The sequence below is a fragment of the Thunnus maccoyii genome, chromosome 2 (genome assembly GCF_910596095.1).
Source record: "Thunnus maccoyii chromosome 2, fThuMac1.1, whole genome shotgun sequence".
Lineage (NCBI taxonomy): Eukaryota > Metazoa > Chordata > Actinopteri > Scombriformes > Scombridae > Thunnus > Thunnus maccoyii.
Window position 1 is genome coordinate 5,449,689 of NC_056534.1, and position 26,930 is coordinate 5,476,618.

General features: G+C 38.9%; 1 protein-coding gene across 3 annotated transcripts; it reads left to right on the top strand.

Moving 5' to 3' along the window:
- Nucleotides 1-1,432: 1,432 nt before the first annotated feature.
- LOC121913022 (MORN repeat-containing protein 4-like) lies at nt 1,433-21,016 on the top strand. 3 transcript variants are annotated; one of them, XM_042435659.1, is made up of 5 exons: nt 1,433-1,579; nt 4,018-4,092; nt 13,897-14,011; nt 16,470-16,579; nt 19,730-21,016. In XM_042435659.1, exons 2-5 carry the CDS (start codon nt 4,026-4,028, stop codon nt 19,891-19,893), a joined length of 456 nt encoding a protein of 151 aa, XP_042291593.1. In that variant the 5' UTR covers nt 1,433-1,579; nt 4,018-4,025; the 3' UTR covers nt 19,894-21,016. The 3 variants fall into 3 exon arrangements, with proteins under 3 accessions (XP_042291593.1, XP_042291586.1, XP_042291576.1); XM_042435652.1 differs by having other exon boundaries at nt 4,021-4,092; XM_042435642.1 differs by lacking the exon at nt 1,433-1,579 and adding an exon at nt 2,505-2,699 and having other exon boundaries at nt 4,021-4,092.
- Nucleotides 21,017-26,930: the final 5,914 nt, after the last annotated feature.

Here is a 26,930-nt window from a genome sequence, read left to right on the forward strand (position 1 = left end):
GTTACAATAAGTGTTCATAAATAAACTACCTTATGAAGGAGGTCCCCACACCGGGTCTTGAACTGGAGTCTCCCAGATCATAGACGACTGCACTGATTACTGAGCTAAAACTTTACTCATTGCCTCATTACCTCATTGCAGACAGACTTCTAACTAACAATTTAAAAAAAAAAAAAATATTTGTATGAAACAAATATTCGCAAAAAAAAACCCATTATTTGTGCTTTGCTGAATAATGTATTTGTATTCAGGTACACCCCTATCGTATACCATGTAAATTCTTTCCAGGAAAGGAAGTGACAATATCTGATATCTTGTATTTTATAAGTGTAGTGTTATGTCAGTAGTTCATTTTTTAATAAAGGTGTATCACAGACACAAGAACATTGTATGTTTAATTTGCAAAGTTTATAATTTGACACACATGGATACGGTATCATGTTTGCTTTTACAGTACCTGTAGGCAAGTCTAAGTAGAGCTACAATGATTAGCCAATTAATTGCTAATCATTAGTCAATCAACAGAAAATTAATTAATTGGTTTAAATAAACTTTCAAGCAAAAAATTGACAAACATTTGGTGCCTCCAGGTTGTCAGATGTGGGAATTGGCTGCTTCTGGCTTCCATACATTTGAGTAAATTGAACATCTTTGGGTTTTGGACAAAAGGTTACTTGATAATGAAAATAATTGTTAGTTGTGTGGCCCTAAATTTAAAAAGTGCATGTGGACTGGGAGCCTTTATAACACTTGAAATAAAATATGAATTAATTTACTGGTTTGATGTGTTGACAAAATCTTAATTTCACGATTTACATATATCCTTTTATGAGACTTTATTTTTGTATAAGCTGCTTTTTAGCAGTTATAGATACATTATGATTAATCAGCTTAACTTGCACTAATGAAGTTCAAAATTGGCTATGTCTAATTGATAATCAGATAGTTAATCCTAGTCCTGGTTTTCCCCCCTGAGAAACTAAATCAGGGCGGCAGAGTTTTGTTTAAGTTGGGTCACCTTGATTCTACCACCCACCCATCCACCCTCCTCCTCCTCCTCCTCAGCTTTTTATTGAATTAAACCCTTACTGGCTTTGAATCCATATCACCTCATTTAACAGACCCTCACCACCTCAGTGCAGCTGTTTTAGCGCACAGGGAGAACAATAAATCAAGTTCCATAAAACTCGCCAAAACGCAGGCCTAATCACCAAATTGAAACATGAAATGACACGGTATCATTAAAAGGGAACCTCGCTGCCGCTTTATAATCCTACAGAGACGGTGGGCAGCACATAAAAAGGCAAGGGCAAACGTTTTAACGGAGGAGCACTCCGGCTAATTAAGTCGTTGAACCCGTTGCCCTCGACAAAGATGTCTCCCATGGAGGGCTGGACAGCAGGAAAGAGCAACCAATAGAGGGTCGCTTTGAAAAGAGGTGGAGGAAAAGCGGACAATCGGAGCGCGGCACCTTGGAGAGACGCTGAGGCAACAGAGAGGAACAGAAATCCTCCAACTGCCGTGTTGTTGTCAGTGATGTAGAGAAAAAAAAGGACTGAATTGCTCTTTAATAAAACAGGTAAACCGTTTATTTTATTTCTGCTCCCTGTGTGTGTGTGTGTGTGTCTATGTGTGTGTGTATGTGCGCGCGTGTGTGTGTGTGTGTTTCGGAGGCTGGCAGCGTCATGCCGGCAGGATGAAAGGGATTAGGGCGCCGTTACTGTGGCAACATTAGATGGAGGGATACACACTCCTCCTCCCGTCTAATCTGACAGCGTGCCTGATGGCATTTGTGCAATTATTCAGCCTAATAAACGGGCTTTAGATGTTTTTCTCTCTTATTGCGAAGCCTAAAATGTTTCTTTCATGCTCCTGTCGGCGGCAGTTTGTCTGTAGCCTCATTTTTTTTGAAACAACAGGAAAGAGGGGAGAGCCTTCACAGAACCACAATAAACACAGCTGTTTAAAGGGTAGGTTCACAGTTTTTTTTAAGTCTGTCTTAAAACAGGTGTCCATGTGAACAGTGAAAGAGGTTTTTATTGCTGTAATCATTCCTCCTGTTCATACTGGCTATTAAAAGATCCTTCAAATGTGCTTTCAATGTAAGTGATTGTCAGTATGAACAGGAGGAATGATTATAGGCACTATTGTTTTAAGACAGACTTGAAAAATTGTGAACCTGTCCTTTAACAATTGTAGGTGTGTTTGAGTAAAACTGAATACTGAAAGTGGCATGCAGCTACAACAAACACAGACAAGAGACAAAGGAGGTCTCTTAACACAAATAAGAAGTGTAAATGAGTTAAAGGGGACATATCATGCACATTTACAGGTCTGTATTTTAAGTCTGGGGCTCTACTGAAATATCTTTGCATGATTTACAGTTCAAAAAAATATTTATCTTATACTGGTCCTTTATGTTCTGACTGGTCAAGCTCTTGGAAGCTGCCCCTCCGGAGACTTCCGCCAGCTCTGTAGGCTACGTCAACAAACAACAGTAGTAGGATTTCACTTCTTTTTCTAGTTCTTTATTAAAATGTCAACTTCTCACATACATGCATACATGTTAGAGCTGGAATCTGATCTGAAACATGAGAGCAGACAACTCAAACAACTCATGGAAAAACCTTAGCAACAACCTTAGCAACAAAGGCCGTCGATGGGCGTGTGCGACGAGCCGACGTTAGCTTGTCGGCAAGGTAGGAAAAAGCGTTGAGAGCAGGTTGAAGCCCTTTTGACTTGCATTTCGACATACGTTCACCTCAAGTTTTGGAACTTTGACCATGTTTATCATAGATAGTGTAAAAATAACCGAAAATCACAAAAAGCATAATACGTCCCCTTAAACTTCTGACATGCTAGTGTGCTAGCGGTCAACTAGCATAGCTGTTTTCTAAATTATATAGAAGTGACAGAAATGTTTATCTGCCACCTGCGCAGGTTCTGCATCAAGTAAACCGGCTGGTTTGACTGTATGAAGCAGAGAGAGAAGGTGGTTACTTCAACTGGCTGCAACTTGGCTGCAATTTACAATTATTTTCATAATCGATTAATCTGTCTGATCTATAAAATGATGAAAAATGTGGATCAGCATTTCCCAAAACCCAAGGTGACAACCTCAAATGTCTTCTTTTGTCTCTGCAAACAGTGAACAACACATAGATATTCAGTTTATCATCATAGACGACTAAAGAAACCAGAAGATATTCACATTTGAGAAGCTGGAATCAGAGAATTTGGGATATTCTTCTTTAAAATACACTCAAAACGATTAATCGATTACCAAAGTAGTTGGCGATTCATTTTCTGTCCGTCAACTTATCAATTAATTGACTAATTGTTGCAGCTCTGCTTTAAACCCATCCGACACCTTTGCAATGAACTTCAACTGCTGAAAATTAAATGTCAGCAATTTGTTAATTGATTAATTGTGCAGGTCATTTATCAAAATGCCAAATATTCCCTGTTTCCACTTGCTTGAGGTCTGTGTTTAAAATCACAGTGAATAAAATCTTTTCAGGTTTTGGGCTTTTGCTCAAATGAAACAAACAATTTGAAGGCATCACATTGAGCTTTGGGATATTCTCATGTTGATTTTTCAATGTTGTTTAACATTTTAAAGCTTAAACAGATTACAAGACAATGGGGAATAATGCTAATGCTCTTGTGTCTGAATGGGAGCAAATCCCTGCAGCTGGTCACATGTGGGTGTAATGTTCAGGTGTCCACATACTTTTACAGTGTATCTTTACTTCCCTCTGAGGTTGTGCAGTGGAAAGTTTTCATTATAGTTTGTTGAACCAAAGTGGGGTTGTTGGGGGTGTGTAGGTTCTGTGGTCGGTGCTGCAAACTCACTGCGGCATTCAAAAACTAGCAATTAACCCTCGGCGGGTTGAAAGGTGGACACATTATTTGATGAACTCTCAGCTCTCTATGTGTGTGGTTCACAATGTCAGAGCTACAGGTGAATAGCTCCAGATCATGATGGTGGTTTGTGATTGTCGCTGTGTGTGCCAGCAGGACCCATGACCCTGACACGAGGTTCCTTCACCTACTCCAACGGCGAGGAGTACCACGGCGAATGGAAAGAAGGCAAGATTGATCTTCTCAATCACCCATTCATACTCCATCCATCACCGGCCACATTTGCATGCACAGCAGAAGTGTTGCTATGTGATTAAGGCAATAATGCATGTAAGGCAGAGCCTGCATGTAAATACCACACTTGTATTTGATTCATTTAATAATGCTCTTAGCTGAAGTAAGCATAATCACAGTAACATATGTGGAGTGCTCAGACTTTATTTGCATGTACAAACACCGATAGGGACATGTATAGAGCTTAGTGCCGTTTCTGGATCCGACATTACGTTGAGTATGTGCTCGGCTCGCTGTATGGAAAGTGGAAAGGAAGTCAGTACTGGATTATTTCTATTAGGAGGAGAGCAAGGAGACAAATACTGCGAGGTATGGATATCACCTAGTTTTTCGGCAGGTGTAAGCACTGTCAGGGTAACCTTTTTGGACAAAAGGAGGGTGAATCTTCCAGAACATTTCCAGAAATGTAAATGGAATCAGTTTAGGCAAATGTCACTGTGTCATTATTCCAAGTGTTTTCTGAACTGACGCTCTTATGGGGAGTTATCAACAGGATTATGTAATTTGTCTGTGCCAAAACCAAATCACTGTTTAAATATAATGTTGTCAAGTTGGTCAAGGTTTGGGCTCAAAAACGTGGTTCATGGTTTGGATTAAAATTGATTAAAATGACTACTTCCTTAAAGGTTAGGGGATCTTCATTGTCATGGTTACGTTAACAACCACGATGGTTGAGTTTTGGGGAAGATCTTGGTTTTAAAAAAAAAACATTGTACACTTGTGGTTGGAAACGGGAAATGAACAGCATTCATTCATTTAAAGTGTTTAAAGTCTGATGTTTTGTTGACCTTTCCAACCACCCCGACTTCCTCCCTACGCAGACTTTGTCACTCTACAATAACATCACCTGGTTTCCTCCTTTTGCTCCCGTCATTATTAATGCGGCTGCTAGAGGGCTTTGTCACTTGAACATGAATATATGATGTTTTGGGGCGCTTGCATAAAGGCCTGAACCTGATGTTGTTCTTGGGAGGACTGACTCCAAATGGCAGGTGAATCTTCTCCAGTATCTGGTTCTTCTTAATCCTCCTGGGCAGTCACAAGGCCGACAACAGTGATTTATCAGAGTCACTAAGAAAAGTCTCTTATGTCATTAGAACATAAAAAATGAGTCAGCTGTATAACCAGTATGTCAAAGGAATTTGTATTTAAAAGTATCTTAAGTATCTAAAATAGAAACTGAGAAGGTGGGTCATTGTCTAGTTAATACATGTACTGCAGTCGTAAAAAACTATTTACATATCTGTAGTTTGACAATCCGTCAGAGCCCCTTTCCAGCATGCTGATACAAGCTTTCCCCAGAGGGCTGAGCAGTGTGATGCCCCAATAATTGGAGCAAACCCTCCAGTCTTCTGTTTTAACGGTAATCTACCACCTACCTTCAACTGCCAGTCAATCCAGTCCAACAACACACCCTCATGATTAAACGACCACATGGGTCGATTGTACCTGCACTCCAGAACGACCCATAGGAGCGTTTTCAGGAGCATAATAGGCATCTTTCCAAAACCTTTATGAATCACTGTTTAAATATAATGATGTTTGGATGGACTAGCCATGGACCAGCTGTATAACCGTGGTTGTCTGTGAGTGAGTGAGTGATAAAGTTGGCGGTCAACCTGTTGTTGCTCTTTCAAAATGAATGGGCGTTAGATGATGGAAGTGGAGGGCAGCAGCGTTTCCTGCTCTGACGCTCTCAGGTCTGGTGTTAAAGACAATCAGTGAAGTCTTGTTTAAACAGACGCATACCAACGTCTCTGCGTTTCCTCCTCTACCGTCCAGTGTGATCGACTCTCCAGCTGGTAGCGTTGTCAGCAGCCGGCGGAAGAGACGCTCCGCAGTGCGTTTGGATTTTATAACTGAACTAAATACCAGGATGTAAGCTTTTTATTTCTCTGATGTAAAACATGAGACACATGTAGGCTGTTATATCAGGTTAGTGTGGGGTGGCTGCTCTGCAGGTGCGCTTGATTTGACTGTAACTGCGGTAACCAGGTGGAGATAAGCCTCCTGAATTTGCAACCAAAATGTTGTCAAAACTTTCATTTACAATTTCCATCACAGCCTCCATGATCATCGACCAGGAAAGAGGCAGAAAAAAGGAGCGTAGAGGTATGATATGAGAGAGAGCACACAGTTAAAGCAACCCAAATAACCTTCACTCTGATAAAACACTCAATGCAGAGTGAAACAGATGAAAGAGCAGGGGGAGTAAACAGATAGATAATTAAAATAGTTATAATTAGAAAAGTTCTCTTTCAAATCAAACACCCCAAGATATGAGTGGAAAGTATTGTTCTTGCAACTGCATTTATAACCTTTTTTTTTTCACTCAAACGTAGCATAACCATGTCATGTGATGCTACTTCAGTACACTTTAACAACAAATATTACTGGAACCACTACAGATGAACATTTAATATCCAGGAATTCACATTATAAACACTACAACTGAGTATCCTTAACAAATTGGCCACAATTTCACACATTGACCATACACGGTTCAGCCATATACTAAGTTTTGACCTTGTTTATGGTGTGACGACGCTTTGGTTAAGGTCTGGTTAGGCTTGTCATAAAGAGAGGCAAGACACAATAATCGTTCAGCTGGCGATAACAGTGAACACTTTCAGTCTCTCCGAAGGCATGAATGATGTGGCAACGGGCTGTACACATGACAAGTGATGGAAGTAGTTGTGTGGAGGCTGAAAAAAAGAGAGCTTACACAAGAAAAAATATGCTTCACTGTGCAGAATGATGTTTGTGCAGTTTGTTTTCACATTCATCTGCTGAAAGTGGAAAGTTTCTTTGTGCTCACCTTAAATCTGAGTTGAAGGCATGTACCTACAGGCGTGATTTGTGACCTCACGACTAGTTTGGAGCCAATTGTGGTCCAGTATGCAACTTATGCAAGTGTGATGTGGATGCTTGAAGCTTCAAGTGCACATTCACTGAGAATGGACTTTACAAGGAAGTACACATCTTGCATCCAGCAATTAAACCATTGAAATGATTGATTCAAGATTTGGCAATGAGGGAGAAGGAGTTGATGTCATTTAAAGGGAAAAACCATATCAAATACAATTTTATATGTCTTAAAACATGTGTTGATAAGATCTTTTAGGAGAGAAGTTCAAGCCCTGCTCACTTTCTTGCCTTCTCACTTCTGGCAAATTGCTGCATGAAGGGAGCCTGCTTGTCACATGATAGGATTTGGAAAATTACAAAAATTTCCAGAGGCAGCTCCCCCAATTCTGATGTCAGAAAGGTTTGGGAGAACTGGGTTTCAAACAGTGTTTGACTATCCAACAAGTAAGTAAGTAGCTTGTCGGCCAGATCCCTCAAAGGGTTCCTTTCCCAGTTACACCTACTCTTGTGGGTGATGTGTCCACATGGCACCCTATATTATTTCTTCTGGTTTAGCCTTACCAGACCCCATAGGTACAATCTCAGCCACCAGGCACCACTATTGTGAGCTCCCTATGAGGCCTGGTTCACAGAGGAGACAGGCTAGGTCACTCGTTCGCAAAGATACCAACCTAAAGAGCACTGTATTAGTATAACTCCTCATCTGGGACCATTTTTCCTTGGGAAATCCTACCAAGAGCTATTGCCCCTGACAACAGAGCTCCCAGGGACCTCCACCGCAATTCTCTGAGGGCTATATGTGAGTCCAGTCTTTATAGAATTGAAGGAACAGTTCATTTTCCAAAAAGATAGTTCAGTCATTCAGAAAATCCAGGATCTCATTCCTTAAGTTATCAACATGAAAAATAGGCAACACGTCCACATTCGCAGCACCTGGTAATGTTACATTTGCTCACCTTTTTGTTGGTGTGCATATTCTTGTAGTTTGCAACTGTTTTGTTGCCAAGTTTTGTCTAATTCTCAGTGGATTGTAGATGAATTTAATCCATAAATCTCTTATTATCATTAATAGTGCTATGGGTAAAGCAGCTAAATCAATTTTGGGTGGCAGCAGATAGTGCTTTACTAATCAGGAGCTACAGTGTGTCGTTCTGCAGATGCATGCAGGTCAACTTTGCATTTACTGACAAAAATGTAATACATTTTGTCCCATCACATATTGACCATTTATCCTTACAGATGCCCCCAAGTGGTGTTTGTTCTTATTTAGGAAACAGCACCAGCAGAGAGTGAGAGGGACTGGTTTTACACTTGATTTATGGATATATACCATTTTTATTTTAAAAATGGTTCTAAAAAAGTTACTTATAGCAGCTTGGAGGAGAGTGTGCTGTAAGTTAGTCACCACAGTAAAACTAGTTGGCTTTTAAATGAACCTGCACGCTCACACAAACAGATTGAATCTAATACGCAAGGAAAAAAAAAACAGAAAAAGGTGTGAAACTGAATTCTGTAACTACAAGCATATCTACATACACACACATATGCACACACAGACCATCTGGTGCCAGTGAACCTGCTGAGATAGGATATCACACCACCTAAACCAGTATTTTCAGTTTGACAAAAACACTTAGACAACCTTTAGGGCAAGGTTAAACAAAGAACAAAAGCTTCGCAATGAAGCGGGTGCGAGGCTGCGGGGGGGAAACATATGGCCGCTGCACAGTTAGCAAAAAACTGTTAAACTGGTTTGGGTGTGATGTACTGATATGCGCAGGTTTTCGTACACAGCAGTGTCTAGTTTTAGCACAGACGTCTCTAAGTGATGTCTGGAGAAATTAATCCACAAATAAAACCGATGCAGCTCTGTGCAGTCTGTTCAGAAGCCAGGAATTCTTTCATTATATTGATTTTTTTCTCATTTATTTTCTTCAAAATAAATGTTAGAAATATTCAAAAGCATGAATATGGAAGTTCATTCTTGACCTTAGAAACATGTATCTGTGATAAAATTATAAACACAAGGTTCACTTACTGTATATTATTCCAGAGCTCTTGACCAGCTCTTGAAGAAAAGCTGTGAGATACAGTCGAAACCTCCGAAAAAAAGTTTTTGTTTTTGTTTGTTTTGCATCTTCAACTATGTTCATTTGGCCCACTTTCCTTGAAATATGCACGTTTTAACATTTAGACTATTTGTTTGACTATATCTGGGAATGGAGTCGCAACAATTAGTTGTAAATCGATTAGTTGATTGACAGAAAATTAATTGGCAACTATTTTGGTAGTTGATTTATTGTTTTGAGTTATTTTTAAGCCAAAATTAGCTGGTTCCAGCTTCTTAAACGTGAATATTTTCAGGTTTCTTTAATCCTCTATGATAGTAAACAGATTATCTGGGTTATGGGCTGTTGTTTGGAACAAAACAAAACATTTTAAGTTGCATCTTTGGCTTTTGGGGAACAATGATTGAATTTTTTAACCATTTTCTGACATTTTATTGACCAAACAACTAATCGATTAATTGAGAAAATATTTGACAGATTAATTGAAAATAATTGTTAGTTGCAGCCCCTTTCTGGCAATAACTTCTGTTACGGTTTCACCCATTTCCTTGTATTTTACACCTGCTGTTTATAACATTTTAATTAAGTATCTTTCTCCACCTTGTAAAGTTCCTTGTGTAAACAGAGCTGAAGTGCTTCAGGGAATATATATTGTAACACTTTCCATTTCTTTTCCTACGACACAGTTATTCTCTGCCATTTCCAAAATATGCATAATTGCGCATTCACATGTCGATTTCAACACTACAAGTTGAATGAACGCTGCTGACGTTGCTCTGTAATAAGTACAGTGTGCATCGGGAAGTGTTGTCATGAACACAGATTGATGCGTGTCGTGCATCGTGTCTCTGCGTCCATGCATGCAAAGTCACTGTTTGCACACAAACATGTATGTCGGACAGAGGTCTACGGTGTCACATGAATAATTCAGCAGAGAGCGCCGGTTGAAGACAGGCCCGGGGGCTATCAGGTTACAGGAAGTAGGCTGGGTACATCCACACAACAGCCGAGGCACAGCCAGAAGCCATTTACTACTGTACTTTGCCCGTGTGGTCATTTAACATCTATGCATTACCGCTATTGATTGACATAAAAGCTGGACAAATTCAGCTAAACCATAATTAGCTGGAGACTGTGACCCAACAGAGAGATTGGAGAGAGGCGTTACTAAGAAGCTGAACGACAGATTAGAGTCTGTCTGGAGGGATCAAATCCAAAGAGACGAAGAGGAAATTACTGTCCCTTGCTGGAGTAGTCCGCTGCTAATCTGTCCCTTCAGTAAAAAGTAAACTGTTAGCTTCATAGCGGTCTGTAAAACTCTTACACTGGTGCCACTTGATTTGATTATATTCAATAACACCATTCATACTATGACAGCGCTCCTCTAGTGCTTGATTGAAGGGACCGCTCTTGGCGTTCGTGGCCAGACTGCGACCTCTTTGACACTCCACAGATTGTTATATTTGAGTGGGCAGTCCATGAAATTTTTGCCTCCAGCTCTCACTCGCTTGTCAGGGCTCTCCACTGGTTGAAGAGTTGGATTTAAGCCCCTGCTGGCCCTCTTCTTCACCCATATATATATATGTATATATGTACTTAATGGAGTCCGGCTTGATGTTTCAGAAGAGGGGAAAGACTTTGAAAATGGAATGCAGAGCTCCAGATTTAGTTTCGGCCAAATCTCTTCTCCAAATCTCCCGTGAAAACCCTGCCGAGATTAGGCAGAGAGCAGCACTTTAAGCAGCCCTGACAGATGGACCGCCTAATTTACTTTGCCATTAGCTGGGAGCAAGGGAGAACACTCACTAGCCTCACCCCTTGCCTCACCCCCCTGCCAAGCAGCCCGCCCCCTCCTCCTGTAAATCCCAATCCGCTGTTAGGGTTTCCCCCCCCCCTCCTCCTCCTCCAGATCTTCCCCTCTCCTCTCTACCGGTTCCATGCCACTTGGCGAGCTCACAGTAAATCCTATTCCTCGCTTACAGCTGCTACGAGGAACCCAGGATCTCCTCAGCTCGTGTCCAACTGTGCCTCACATCCAGTTATTCTCCTAATTCCTGCTGGGTCTGCTAATAGATGTTGGCAAGGAGAAATGCTCCTTCCACTGCCATCCTCCTGATCCTGGAAATTAGTCACAGAATTAAGGAGGGAGGGGGGAATTGAGTCTCACCTCACTGAGAACATGTTAAGAGGTGAAAAATTAAAAAAGAGTGATTCACCTTTTCTCAGTTAGCACCAATTATGGATCTCCAGAACAGCTAATTACAAAATTTGAGTTAAAAGAAAAACACCTGTCTTCTTCAACTGCCTAAAATCACTTGCACACCTTTTAATAAGGTTCTTAAAATCTTTAATGTGGTGAGATTTAACCAACAGGTTGTCTGAACATTATTGGATGGGTTTACTAGCATTTTTGTATTCATTTAATGACACTAACAAAGTCGCTTTTGAGGCTTGCTGCTGTCTTGTAAAATAGCTTGAAGTCAGATCTAAATTTGTGCGCCATCACGGAGCCTGAGTGAAGCTGAGGGAAGAAAGAGCCTTCAGGAACCGCCATGATCATGAAAGGCCAAGAGACCTGTTCATTAAGCAAATTTGCTCAATACATACCTTCTTTTTGCCTCAACAGGTTCTATTAATAAGTTGGACGGAGAAAAAAAAGCCATTTAGATTAGACTGTCTTTTGAATTGATCGACTTTGGATTTCTAAAGATTATTGGAGCCAATTCCCAAATGTTGAGAAATCCTTTGTGAATCAGGATTGGTTTTAAACTGGATGCATGTTTCAGTTAATCCATCATTGGCAAATGGAAACGTCCATTTATCCAATATAAGAGAGAACAGTTCTTGGATGCTGAGATGGATGTGTGTAGTGGATACATGGAGATGTTGAGCAGACACCTACCAGCACTAAGAACATCCCAATTCAGACATCATGGATCACTTCCTGTCTCCTTGAAATTACCTTCATATATGTTTTGTAAGAAATGTAATGCTGGCTGAATGACGTTTTCGCAACATAATGAGAAAATGTTGTTAATCGACGTATTTGGTAATGTGCAAAAATGTTGATAGTGAATGCACAGCGTGAAATTTACAGAAACAATGTTTTTTGGGGGGCAAAATATCTGATCTTGCACTACAGTATCAGCTTGTAGTGATTCATGGCAAAGTGTGATGTGAAAAGACTCATCAACTCTCTGAAAAATAACATCTAGATAAAGAACACATGAGATACTGTTGATGATAGGAGTCATAAGAAACTTGGCCTCCAAAGTTTGTTTGTTTTCAAGGAAAGAATCAACTGTGCTTTAGAAATATGTGTGGATTTCAATTCAGTTTGGTTCAAATACGACTATAAACCTCTCTCAGCTGTTGTATATTCTGTATAATTACAACAATACAAACAGAAATTCTAACCGATGCAACAAGATTGTTTTGTTTTCCAGTTTATCGGCTGTTCTTGGTCAAGTGTGGGACACAAACATGTCAAATCAACTCTTATAGACTTTATATTTATTTTTCCAATCCCATCCTTGGGGAAAAGGAAATGTAAATGTAACAAAGAAACAGGATATTTTCTGTCATTCACTCAACAAACCATAATATCTTAGAAGGCCAAATAACCTCAATTATTATCAAGGTTTCATATTCAGTTATTTTCACTTCATAATAGCTTATTTTAAAGGCTTTATTAGCTTACCTTCAACACACGGGAGCTGATTGGTCCTTTTTGAGAAACAAAAATAACTACAGAGACCGATGTGATGTGAATTTCTATACAACTCTATACAACCAGACAAACGACCCGAGGAGTCGTCACGATAACAGAACCGCAACACGTGAAAATAAAGACCACAAAAAATACATAGTAATAACAGCACAGATTGACCAAAGAATGCTAATACTGACATTTGAGAGTTAAAAGAAACAATAGCAATAGTGAAGAAAGCATCCAGTATGATTTATTTCATGCATTCATGCTTTTGGTGTCCGGTTATTTTAGTTTTTGAACTTCAAACTCTTTCGTGACTTTTTTTGAAGTTATCTGGTTTCTGTTTACCTTCGTTTGAACTTTTTTCATCTCTCCGGAGCTGTTGAGATGATTTAATGAGCCTCTTTGGGTTCCCACATCTCACAAGTGGACTAAAATACTCCTTAAAAAAAGTATTTAATTATTTATATTTAAAGCAACTATAGTCACGTATGAGCTGTCAGTGTGTAATGTGTTGGTTGTGGCTCGTACTGATGAACCTACAGAGAATTATCAGCGACTCTGCAGCTCCTCTCGGCTTTATGGAGCTTTATAGTGAGTTTCAGCTCATTGTTTAGCTGTCAGGCTGCAACTTTACTGTTCTGGTTCACTCTCAGGGCTCTCATAACGTCGTTTTCAGTCGCAGCAGGCAGCTGTTTTCAGAGAAAAAGCTCTAAAAACCTACTGTTCACTACCTGCTCAACACCAAACAGCAAACACACAGTTAGCTGTAGATTAGCTGGTGAACATAGTGGAGCATTTAGCAGCTAAAGAGCCAGATATTTCCCTCAGGAGTTGGTAGAGAGTAAAAACAGAGTTAAAAGAGAGTGAATATTGGACTTACATTCACCAGGTGGACAGAAACACAACTCATAATGAATGATAATGTTGTTCCTTAACTGCTGGATGTGGAAATAAGCAACTGTTCAACTTAAAAGATGATGATATGTCAGGTGTTGTGTTCACATCTCGTTTCTGCTGCGCCCAAGTGGCCAAAAAAAACTGTTAATGGTCAGACTGTATCTCAGCTCTGTGTGTTTGCGGATGCAGGTCTGCGTCACGGCCTGGGTCAGCTGACCTTCAGCGACGGGACGTGTTACACCGGTCAGTTTGAGAACGGCCTCTTCAACGGCTGCGGGGTTCTGGTCTTCACCGACGGCTCCAGGTCTGTACCTCATCTGCTGACCTCTTTACAATAAAATCTCTCTCTCTAAAAAAAAAAAAGATGTTCAGAAAGCTGATAAGATAAACAGAGAAGGACAGAAAGTTCAGATCAGTTTGTTCAACAAAACCACATGTAGATTTACAACCTCCAAGTTGTTTGAGTGCTCTTGCTTTTAAAATTTTGAATATCAGATTGAAGGTTTTTTTTGCTGTGAGGATCATTTCAGAGCAGAAAGCAGCATTTGTTTCTTTTATTTTATTTTATTTTTATTAGCAAATTTAATTAAAGGCTTCAGGTCTGGGACCATAAAAGATATTTCAGGCATGTCAGGCATTCAGATTTCATTACTTTAGAGTTTTTCATTCGCTCGTCTTTGTCTCATCGGAGGTGAAATGTTCAAGTGCAGTTAAAGATGTTTAGGAACCAAAAGTGTGGGCTCTTCAAGGTCCTCCATTGATGTTTTTTTTCCAAGGTGTTTTATGAATGCCCCAATGAAAATCTGTCTTTTGAGTATTAAATACTTTAGCTCATTGGCTACAGACTTGAAAAGAGGCTCTGAAAAGTTTTTTAGCTTGTTACGGTTACCATGGATTCCAGTGAAAACCTCAGACTTTCAGTGTTATTTGAGAAAGTAATATTCATTATACGCTGGTGAACTGTCAGTGTTTAGGCCACTAAGTCATAATTCCCTTTTTATCTAGAAATCAAAATGAAAAGCAGGTGAATGTCACCGTTTGCTTTGGTGTTTCTTACTTCAAGTATGACTCTAATTAAACGGTTTTTAAATCACTTCTGCTTTCACTTATTGATTATTATTTGCCGTTAACAATCATTCTTATGGAGCAAAAATGGTGCTTCCTTCTTTTCCTGCAAATGTTTGACATTGAAATGATAGTGCATAGTGTTCACGCTGTGTGTGTGTGTGTGTGTGTGTGTTCAGGCTGTGATTCTGCACTTTGATTCACACCGTTTTATCTCAGCTCTGTTAACCTTTGTGGAACTGAAAGCTCTTAATAATGCAGCGAATATACAAGACAGAACAGGTTTAATTTCTGCTTTGTGAAAAGGTACTTTTACTTACTGTTGGGAGGATGTTATCTGTCTCGCATGCTTACAAAGATTCATGAGGTACAGTATTATGGATGAGTTTGTTGCACTGCATCACATTAAGCCTATATTATTATTATTATTATTATTATTATTATTATTATTATTATTATTACTGTATCATATCTTCAGTTAGTTATACTGTGGTTTCCAGTCAAAGCATCCAACCCCCTCTCCTCTCTCCTGCTCTGCATCTTCTTCTTGTGTTTCAACTTGTGCAGAGAAACAATAAAATTGCAGCTTTTAGGTATGTGGCAGGTTTTTCTTGCCGTAATCATTCCTCCCGTTCATAATGTTCATAATGTAATTACAATGTAAGTGATGGGAGACAAAATCCACAGTCTTCCTTCTGTGCAAAAAGGTATTTAAAAGTTTATCTGAAGCTAATATGAAGCTTCAGCATCCAAATGAGTCAAATCAAGTAGTTCCTCTTTTTGTTACTATACTTCCACCACAGCTCAACAAGGAAACACAAAGAGGGAATTTGATGCTGAAACGACTGTTAATGTGTCAGATATCCACTTGATATGACTAACTCAGACTGCTGAAGCCTCATATAAGCTTCACATTAACTTTTAAATGCATTTTTGCATAAAATGACTGTGTGGATTTTGGCCTCCGTCAGTTGCAAAGAGGATCTTTTAATAGCCAGTATGAACAGGAGGAATAAAAATTGTGAAAAAGAAAATAAACTGAATTAAATGCATTTTACATTCTTAAAAACAGAGCTGAACACTGTCCAAGTTGAGCTGTGTTTAAGTTCTCTGCAGCCATTCTACGTTTCAAATTATATAAGTTTAAGGAAAACTTTGTGCAATTTTGACTTGTCACAAAAAGTTGATGCCATTTAACACTTTCATACTTAAAACTCCAAACATTCAAGGCAAATATTACGACAACAACAGCAGTGACTGTTACTATATAAGCATTCCTGATACTTTCTTTCTCCTCTCTGCTCTGCTCTTCGTTCTTTAATCTCCCGCCTACTCAAAAATTTCACTTATTTGTACTTGAATCTGACAAAACACTTCTAACAAAATATGCAGGAGCTTTGAGATGTGTATGTACCGCTTCAGCATGATTTGGTCACATGATCACAGCCAGGAAGACAATAATGGTTGATGTTGAAACTTGAAACCTTCAAAGGTGAAGTAGAAGCAGTTTGAAACAAAAAAACATTTAAACATTTACATTATTTAATTACAAATCAGACAAAAATTGTTATTCAAAGAGTATTTTTATATGTCTTTAAAGATATTTTATAAATCTGCTGTCAGAGTGCTCACTGTGTCTGGAAATGTTGGTCTTTTTTCCGCTTGTGAAATGTGTTTGTATGTGAATGTTTTGTCAGGTATGAAGGTGAATTCGTTCAGGGGAAATTTCAAGGCTCCGGCGTCTTCACTCGCTTCGACGGGATGAGGTTTGAGGGCGAGTTTAAAGGCGGATGTGTGGATGGTTACGGTAAGACTTCACCACTCAAACAAAGATATTTCATTGATGCAGTGGGAAGATCAAAACTTTTAAATTTTAAAAGGCTCTGAACAACAAAAAACCTTGTATTCCTTATCAGTGTTTCAGCTTGTGAACCTTTGTTACTTGCTGTACTTTAATATGATTTCATGCTTTTTATAATTGTGTGAACGCACGTGTCTTAAAGAGGAATCTACCAGTCTCACACTGTTACAGCACCGGGTTCATCTGTCTGTGCTCTTTGTTCTGATACCAAACGTTTTAAATACTTTTAAATTATATTAAACAGCGATACGTGTTAATTGTCTGGTCTGAAGCCCCCCCTGTGTGTCTGGGCTCGGGAGTCTCTGGAGGTAATCAACACATTTTATATGAAGGCTGCCGGGTGGCGAGGGAGGAACAATGTGTCACCGTGACAACTGGCTAATTTTTGTACTTATAAAAATAGAGATGAAACATAAAGATTCCTTCACTTCCTCTCTGAGTTATAACTAGCTGAAATGAGAGCCAAGAGGTTTTTTTTTTTTTTTTTTTAAAGGAAGGGCTTCATTCCTAAATGTGTTTTTTATGCAGTTTTCAGTTAACCATTAACACAGGTTCAGGTAACAGTTGAGCCATTATATGATGGAAACAAGAACTCAAGATAAGAGAAGCATAAACGAGACCGAGTTAAAGCCTCAGCTTATATATATATATGTGTGTGTGTGTGTGTGTGTGTGTGTGTGTGTGTGTATATATATCAGGGAACATCCGTCACCCTCTTGAAATATTTTTATGGTTTTGTTTCATTTTGGTCCAAACAGCAGTGACAGTTGCAGGAGAGAAATCCAAAAGAATGCCAGAAAACTTCCACAGCACTTTGTCTTTTATGATGAAAAACAACAAGCACCAAGAGGAAATTGCTGATTAAACCAAAAGCTCTTTGAAGTTTGTGTAGTTAGTTTTTATATCCGCCTTCATGCCAAACACACCAATAATTTACTAGACTTGCATTTTCCAGTAACACCAAAAAAGATCCCAGAAGAACAGAAAAGTTACAACATTTTAAGCATTTCTATATGTTTATTTATGTGGAAAAAATCCAAATAAGCTTTACACTAAAAAGTTTATCCTTTCTTCAAGTAACTGGCTCATTTAAATGGTTTGTATGTGCACAGTAAACTCAGTCTTTGTGCATCATAATCATCTATATCGATGGCCGAAGAGCAAAACCCCCTATCTGAAAAATGCGCTTTTTTGAGAAAACTTGTTTAAAAGCATTAAAAGCAGAATGCTATTTGTTAAGGTTCATAATTTTTCCTTTCTCACATACTTTTCCTTTCCTGCTAACCTAGACCCAGTGTTTACTTCTTCTTCTACATATTTAAGTCTAACTGGAATCTGCCTGCAACAAACAGTCTTACTGTCAATGCAAATTTAATGAAACTTTATTGGCTGTCCAGGATTATACAGAATATCAATGGCCGAAGGAGCAAAACCTCCTATCTGAAAAATGCGCTCTTTTGAGCATATAACAAATAGCGTTCTGCAAGACAACAACAGCTTTTTTTTAGTTTTCTCAAAAAAACCCATTTTTCAGATAGGAGGTTTTGCTCTTCGGCCAATCTGAAAAATGCGCTTTTTTGAGAAAACTTGTTTAAAAGCATTAAAAGCATTTCTTGCAGAATGCTATTTGTTAAGGATACCCAATACATAATACACTGTTTTTGGATTATGTGGTATTGTTTATGGTATGTTTGTATGGTTATTACAGTATTGTTAACACATAATATAGTAATTGCAAGAAAACAACAGGTTTTTTTTAGTTTTCTCAAAAAAGCGCATTTTTCATATAGGAGGTTTTGCTCTTCGGGCATCGATATATAAGTTATTCACTCCTGCACAACTAAGATTTCTTTCCATTGGGTCACTGTTGAAAATAAAATGTTACTACACACTTGATATCCACATATTATTCTTTATGTTTTCATGCAAAACATGCTTCTTGTTCCAAGAATCTCAATAAGTTCTAGAGATATGTGTGTCTGTGAAATGTGTCAATTATCACAATTTTGATTAGTGTTACATTCATGTTTGTCTTCTGCTGCAACTTCAAATCTGATTTTCTTCTACTTTCTTCTACTTGCAACATTTCGACTCGACAAAATTATGTGCATGTATAATGAACTCGCATTAACAGATACAATTAGTAGGAAACACAGTGCCACTAGGTTTCCCAATGTTTTGGCAAATAAGCCTGATTAACATTTTAATAGTTATGTTTAGGCAAATCAAAGCTCCATAAGGTAATTGGAAAAAAGTCGACAGTGACTCGAAGCAAAAAAACAGGATGTGTTAACCTTTCCGATGTTTTTTTCTTCTACTACGTCACTTGGATGTTTGAGCTTCTCTGTGCAGATTGATGTATGTTTGTTTTCACATTTATTTGCTGAAGGAGGAAGTTTTCTCTGTTCTTCCTTTAAATCTGAGTTTAAGACGTGTTCGTACATGCATGATTCATGACATTACAAATAGTTTGGAGCCAATCATGGTTCAGTGCACGTACAGTGAGAACGGACTTTACAGTGAGCCAGGTATATTTATAGATGCTGGAGTTTTTCAATGAGTGAGAGATGTAAGAATTTTTAACAAGGTCATTAAAGTTTTTTGTCAAAATATATCAGTTACATGATTATTAGACATCTTTTTTTGAAATCAGAATATTTTTTATATGTCTTAAAACATGTCTGGAGGGGATCTTTAACCAACAGCGTGATATTTCTCTCACTTCATCAAATATTTTAGCGGCTGAAACGTACAAACACTTTCAAGGATGCAGGCCGCAAACCTCTGTGTGTGTCTGGTGTTAAAATCCTCTGCTTTGTGACCTCAACCATCCACCATGACTTCCTCCTTTTGACTTCTTCATACTTCCTGTATTGGAAACAACATTGATAATGAACAAATGCAGCTGAGAAATGCAACCTTGTATCCCCCAAATATGGAGGATACAACAGGTTTACATTTGTGACTTCACTGTTCCAGCAACTACTAGTCATTTTTGGTGGAAAGTGGTGCTTACGACAGAGATTCAGTATGTTAAATGCTTTATTTATTTAAAGCTAGCTCCTATCTGCTTTGATGATATACTGTCTGGTCCAGGAGTGCTGTCGTTTGCGGACGGAGGCCCCGGTGGCGGTGGCGGTGGCGGCAGCAGCCATGAGGGCTTGTTTGAGACCAACCAGCTGATAAGGAGGGAGAACAGTCAGGGCGCCGTGCAGAGAGCGCAGGCAGCAGCCGCCAAGGCCCGCGCTCTGGCCATGTGACCCGAACTACAACACCCACAATGCCCCGGTGCCAGGATCATCTTCCTCCTATCATTCTCCTCTCGGTTTGAGCAGCTGATTGTTATTTATGAAGAGATTAACTCACTTTTCTTCTTTCTTATTGTATTTTATTTTCATGCCTGTGACTTGCAGTATTCCCTGGAGTACAACCCGACGGCTCCAGGAAGTTAATATGTTTATATAATTCTATTTAATTGCGTTTCAGTTAGAGAGCCACTGATTTACGATCAGCTGAGTCCAACATAGATTTAGTGTTCAGTCAACTCACTGGTGCTAAATATGCTTCAGGGTCAGCTAACCTGACAAAACACAACTCTGGATTCAAAAAGTGCATACAGACATTTCCAAATAAGCATCGATTTGGTGACTTTAATGTCAAAGATGATCTTGATAAATGGGTTAAAACTGGGCTGAATTTGGTTTAAAGTTGTTTTTTTTTTAGATGTCAGATATCTTAACGAATCCCTCGTTGAACATAATTAAATTCAGCTTCCAACATTTGCAAGTAATTGAAGTCGTCTGAAAGATTTTTGTTGGATGAGAAAGAAGGAACTTTACAACTTTTTGTGATAATCTAACTAATTAATTAGCTGAAAATGAGATGAGCTGCAAAATATATGGGTTGTGTGTGACACGTTAGGAGAACAGTTGTAGCCTAGTTTGCACACCTTTTTTTTGATACAACTTGTGGAAATCCCAATTCAGAGCTAAGTTAATAAGCTTAAACTATTGATATGATGAGCAACTTTATTGTCTGACAAATCTTTAATGGATAAAATATTAACCAGATATTGAACATATGAATCAACGGTGATTAGCAACAGCTGATCTAATCCTGCTGCTGGTAATGTTTGAGATGTTTTAACTGGTGAAAGTGACGATCAGCACTGATTAAAAATGATCAATAAGAGATTTATTAGCATCAGAGAACTTTGCCAACCAGGAACCGGATTCAACATGGAACCAGCATTTGAATTAGAACATTTAACCTGCTACGTATTGAAATACAGTCATTTAAATACTCATTTAAAAAAGGTTACATATATAACACTTTGTTTTACAAGTCTGTAATTTCCTTATAATAAAGGAATAATCTCAATAATTTCCTGGGAAGTTTCCTTGAAAGAACTGTGTCATTTAGTACTAATTAAGGCAGAAACAGAGACGGGGTTTGAATTGTTACACTTTCAATTAATTCATTCCAATTAACTTATTAATTGCTAACATGACCTACAGAGTTTTTTAAAGCAGTGCAGCAAAAGTCAGCTGAGCATGGAAAAATCAACATATACGCCAAAATAAAATTTCCAATAATAACTGAAAGTTGAAAAAACTAAACTCTAACTAAACTTTATCTCCTTTTTCTCTATGTTTATCACCAAGTTGCTTAGTTCTCTCCATCAAACATCCAAGGATTAGATAAAGCATCACCAAATTTAGCCGAGTTCAGACATCATTTGACCTTCAAATCACCAAACCAGTGCTTACTGGGTTTCCTGCCTTCCTGTTAAAAGACACATTTTGTTCTGACCTCTTATTGGTGCTCAGGTATCAGAACATGAACTGTTTACTGAATGTTAACAACATATCAGAAGGATGTAGACCTCGCCTGAAGAAATATGTCAACAGTATCCTTTTTTTTTTTTTTTAAAGTTTTCTTTCACTCAGTGCCGTTACAGCTCCGTCTGATCACAGATCGGTGTGAACATCCTCCTTAGTGCCAACCTCACACAGTGCCAACAGGCTGCAGCTGATCCACAATCAGTGGCTCGTCATCAGAGAGGAGGTTGAGGAAGAGGGTGGAGGGTTGACAGGGAAGGGGAATATGAGTGCAATTTATGTTTTGGAGGTGCAATTTGATAAAAAATGTGCAATTTCTGCCTGAAAGCGAGGTTCCCCTTCCGGTGGGTTTTACATTTGGAGAAGAGAAGCTTAATGCTTCGTCTGCAAAAGAGGCTTTGTAGGTCAAAGAGAGGCTCATCTGATGATTTAGACGCTGGGTGTCAACTGACTCTGTGAACTCGAAGGGTTTCGTTCCAGAAATACACACAAACACAGACCAATTTTTCAGCTGAAATTCGATAAAGATTGGTTCTATTTTTATCAGGAAGCTATAATGAGCTTTAAATTAATGCTAAAACATGATTTCTTGTGTGTGTTTTTGAAATGAAACCCTTCTTTCACCTAGCAAAGTAAAAAAAACACTCCTGAATGCTTTTTGCAGCTTGTTTTTATTTTCTACTCTTTGCATCCTTAATTGATGATGTCACTTTCACTGTGTAGTGTTTGTGTTTTTAAATCACCAAAAAACCCTCCCTCAGAAGAAAAAAAAGAAAAAAAAAAAAAAGAGAGATGTAAGCATCACTGTTGTGAACTTAACAAAGCTTGTGATAAGCTCTAACTCACACATACTGTATTTCACGCGTGTGTCGTGCCTGCTGGGAATCAGCGTCTGTCTGTGTAATGAGACTGGTGTGTAGACGTGCCGTATGTGTGTGTGTGTGTGTGTGTGTGTGCGTGTGTATAGTCGTACCGCGGGTGGGCGGGTTGGTTGGGGGGGGGGAGGAGGTATTAAATGGGAAATGGAGTTAATTGTCGTTTATGTGATTATCTCAGAGTGCGATTAATTTAGGATGTGGTTTGGGGGGCTGACGTCTTCCCCGCTGACCAATTTGACAGCGACGTTGAAAACAGCCGAACTGATGGAGGCATCTCACACCTTTTTAATTGGCTCTGGGATCCGAACACTTTTAAATGGAGCTGACTGTTGCCTGTAGCTGGTTTTTTTTTAAACGGGAGGGGGGGGGGGGGGTGATGTGCACTTAAATGATCTGTCAGTTTTGGACACTGTGTTATTGGCAGGAAAAAAAAAAAATCCTTGTGACTTTTGTGTTTTTTTGTTTTTGTCCTTTTATGTAACCGAACGATCCCATGTTCCTTCACGGTCTGAGAAAACATGGAGGATCACCAAACCCTTTAAAACGCACCTTAAAATCTCAACTTGAAACGTTGAATGGAAAGATTTTCACTCAACAGCAGCAGCAACACTGTCGGATGTGGATATGATTGATTTTCATTTTTTTTTCACTGTGATGAGTCTCTATGATTTACACAAACCGCCCAGAGTGCAGAAATCACCCTAAAACTGAATTTACGACTTTTTATCTTCCTCAGGCAGTTGATCATAATTCAAATTCTTCAGCTGTTTGGTCTACATCAAAGAAAAAATATATTTGGTATGAAAGCTCAGCCGGCAACAGCACAAAACCCACGAAGAAGCCTCAAATTAAAGGGAGGACACAACTGTTGATGCTCACAAAAGTTGACCATAATTGTCCAATTAAAGGAGAGGTTCACAATTTTTCAAGTGTGTCTTAAAACAGCAGTCAGGTGTCCATAGTAACAGTGAAAGAGGTTTTCCTCGCTGTAATCATTCCTCCTGTTCATACTGGCTGTTAAAAGATCCTTCAAATGTGCTTTAAAATGGAAGTGATGGAGGCCAAAATCCACAGTGTGTCCACAGAATGCATTTAAAAGTTGATGTGAAGCTTATATGAGGCTTCATCAGTCTGAGTTAGTCATATCAAGTGGATATCTGACACATTTACAGTCAAATTTTAGCATCAAATTCCCTCTTTGTGTTTCCCTGTTGAGCTGCGGTGGAAGTATAGTAACAAAAAGAGGAACTTTGGCTCTAAAAAGACTGTAACATTGAAAGATATCTACTTGATTTGACTCATTTGACGCTGAAGCTTCATATTAGCTTCAGATAAACTTTTAAATACCTTTTTGCCCAAAAGGAGGACTGTGGATTTTAGCCCCCATCAAGTCTTCCAAGATAATTGTTAGCTCAAAGAAGCAGCTCCAGATTTGGGGAAATTTGCTATTTGCTAAGAGATAATCACTCTCATGTCTGTGCGATAAATATAAAGCAAGAGCCGGGAGATGACAGCTAGCTTTGCTCTGTCCAGAGGCTCCAGCTGTTTCCCCCTCTGCTTCCAGTCTTTATGCTAAGCTAAGCTAATTGCCTGCTGGTGAGAGTGATATTAATCTTTTTCCTTTAACTCGAGGCATTTCTCAAAATGTTAAGCTATTCCTTTCAGGGAACAGTCTGTTATCTCAGAAAGGAAGATAATTTTTATCTTGTTGGAAGGCTGATATTTCAACATTTGACACAACTACACATGCTGTTTCCTCCTACTGCTAGGCTTTGCGCTAAGCTAATTTAAACACTTCCTGGACCTCTTCTCAAAGTAGACAGTAGATGTCAACCTATTTATTAGCTTTTATTTAGATCATCCAATATAAAATGTTTAAAGACCAATGAAAGATGAAGTTCAGATTGGAAGGAAATTATATATCTGAATATTCTGTTTTGGTGGTGACTTTTTTGCAATCTGAGCATACTTTGACGCCTTTTTAAATGGTTTATTTTAACAAGCAGGTCAACTTTGAGCTTGTCTGGATTTTTCTTTTTCTTTCACAAAATCTTTGAGTTGAATGTACATTTCGATTTTGACACTGTGTATTTCAAGAGGCAAAACCTTTAGCGCGTGTGTGTTGAGAGAAACTGTTTACTTGTGTCACTTATTTCACACACACACACACACACACACACACACATACACACACACACACACACACACACACACACACGTGAGGACTGGAAACGTAATCAGTGTCATTATTTTCATTAGTTCCACACAGTATTCACCTCTCACACTCACACAGTCGAAGCCGACCGGCCTGATTCGTACGGCGCGAAGTAAACCAAACCAAACCCATTACCATAATCACCGACATAATGAGAACATATAGAAAGAGCATTCCCACGGCTCTGTAATTGTTGCTTAACAAGTGAGCAAAACAAGACTGGATATTTAAAAAAAAAAAAAAAAAAAAAAAAAAGAACGACACAGAGGGAGTTTAACGAGTGCCTGAACAAAAACCTTCTTCTACTGTGCTTTGAATACTTTGAATACTGCCTGACTGTTTTACTAACTTTTTCTTAAGTCTCACTGTTTTTTTTTTTTTTTTAAACTATTTGTCTTTTCTCTGCTTAATAAAGAAAAGTAAGAGAGGCAGTGTGTGTGTGTGGGGGCGGAGGTGGACAGACTTGTACAGTGTTTGACCCGGTGCATGACACTCTGGTGAGATTACAGCCTGTTGACCGTAACGACACGACTGACTCGCTGCCTTCCACTCGGCGGGCCTCCGCATCCGCTCCGCTCTCTCGGTTATAGACGGAGCAGCTGGTTTCAAATTACACTCGACGTGACTGCATATACATTAAAGCTTCTACAACGATGAATATACAGCTAATATAATGATTTGCAACAATAGAAGGAGAAGAAATGAACCAGGATAAAGATCCCACATTATCTAGCTGTCACACACACCATTGTTATGAATATGTATAATGTTATTACAATAAGAGGTTTAGTTAATGAGACACAACGTGTATAATGTCTTCAGTGGTTCTGGAGGAGCTTTCTAGAGTCTGATAATAACCCTGATGACGTCACAGTGATGTCATCAGGGTTATCTAGGATTGGATGTAAAGAAAACAACTTTGTAGCGGAGAGCCTGCACTTAAAAACCTTGAGTTTGGAGGAAGCTGGCATTTACCAGACAAAGAGGATCTGAATGAAAGAGTTGCATCATGGGAATCGTCGGAGCCAATGTTTTTATCTATATCTCTGGACTCTGATTGGCTGACAGGAGCAGATGGGCATTTTCAAACGAGGTAAACCAGCCGTGTGGAGGCGTTTTGAGTTTAGCTGCTGATTGGATGGATTTTAATAAATTGTTGATGAAAGGCCAATCAGGACCAAGTTCACTGATGATGTGTTTATTGAGGTTATAGTGAACCAGTTCGTTTTTTTTTCACCAGTTTCTGGTGAAAACTGATACATTTTTGAAAATCAAGTAATATTTAACACCTCTTAATTCAAACCAGTTATAACAAAGTCGAGCATAAAAGTTCATCAATGACATCGGAAATATTAGCTTCACAACAAAAAACAAAATGACTCAAGGTCTACTTACTAGCCTTTTTTTTCAACCTTTCAACCATATCTCACGTTCTTCATCAGCAGATGTTTTGACAGACTCCACATAATGCATCTTTTAATCATATTTTATACAGATTAAAATGATAAAACAGAACTCACTCGATTGTGAAACTAAGCTCAAAGGTCGACTTACAAGTTTCCTGAGCTTTCATACACATTTCACAGTCTTCAGCTGACAAATGGAGCGAGCTCAGGTGTCAACAAATGACCTAAATTTGAAGAGCAAAGTATGTTTTACTAACATGTAAAGAGAGGTGAGTTTCTGTTCAGTTAGAAGCTTCATGATTTCCATTTTATTTCTTTTGATGGGCTGATTACAGGAAACAAAAGCTATTGAACTTGAACCACTGAGACTCTAAACTAAGATATCTTAAATAAAATCTAGATAATGTGGGACCTTTTTAACGAATCAGTATAAACATGTACGTTTCACACAGGGGGGGGTTGTCCCTGTTTTGGCACCTTTAAACACTTTAAAAACACTGGAACCTGAGAGCCGTTGTTGTCACAAAGCCATAATGTCACTTTTGTTGTTTCTGATGAATTTGTTGCAAGATGATGATGTCATGGGGAGAAAAAAAAAGCAGTATTTGGAATTTTAAACGGAAACAAATCCACAGAGGAACAATAAAGAAAATGCATGGAAAAGAAACCGCATTACGAGTGTTTTCCTTCTCCTCCTCCTTCTTCTTCTTCTTCTTCTTTTGTGTTTTTTTTTTTTTTTTTTGTCAAGCAGAGGTGTGAGAGGCCGCTGGGAGACATGAAACACTGAAACCTCAGAGCAATGAAAAGGTGCAGTCAACACACACACACACACACACACACACATACATACACAGGCATATGGAAGGATTTTGAACTCTGATCACACATCTCGGCAGGTCTAGCGATTATTTGTGGAGCTCGGCTGTCAGAAACCCCTCTCCCTCCCCTCCCCTCCCC

Coding starts and splice junctions, on each gene's coding strand:
- LOC121913022 (XM_042435642.1), top strand. CDS start 2,660: ATGGGCGTGTGCGACGAGCCGACGTTAGCTTGTCGGCAAG. Junction 2,700..4,020: donor GACGTTAGCTTGTCGGCAAG/GTAGGAAAAAGC, acceptor GTGTGCCAGCAG/GACCCATGACCCTGACACGA. Junction 4,093..13,896: donor CCACGGCGAATGGAAAGAAG/GCAAGATTGATC, acceptor TTGCGGATGCAG/GTCTGCGTCACGGCCTGGGT.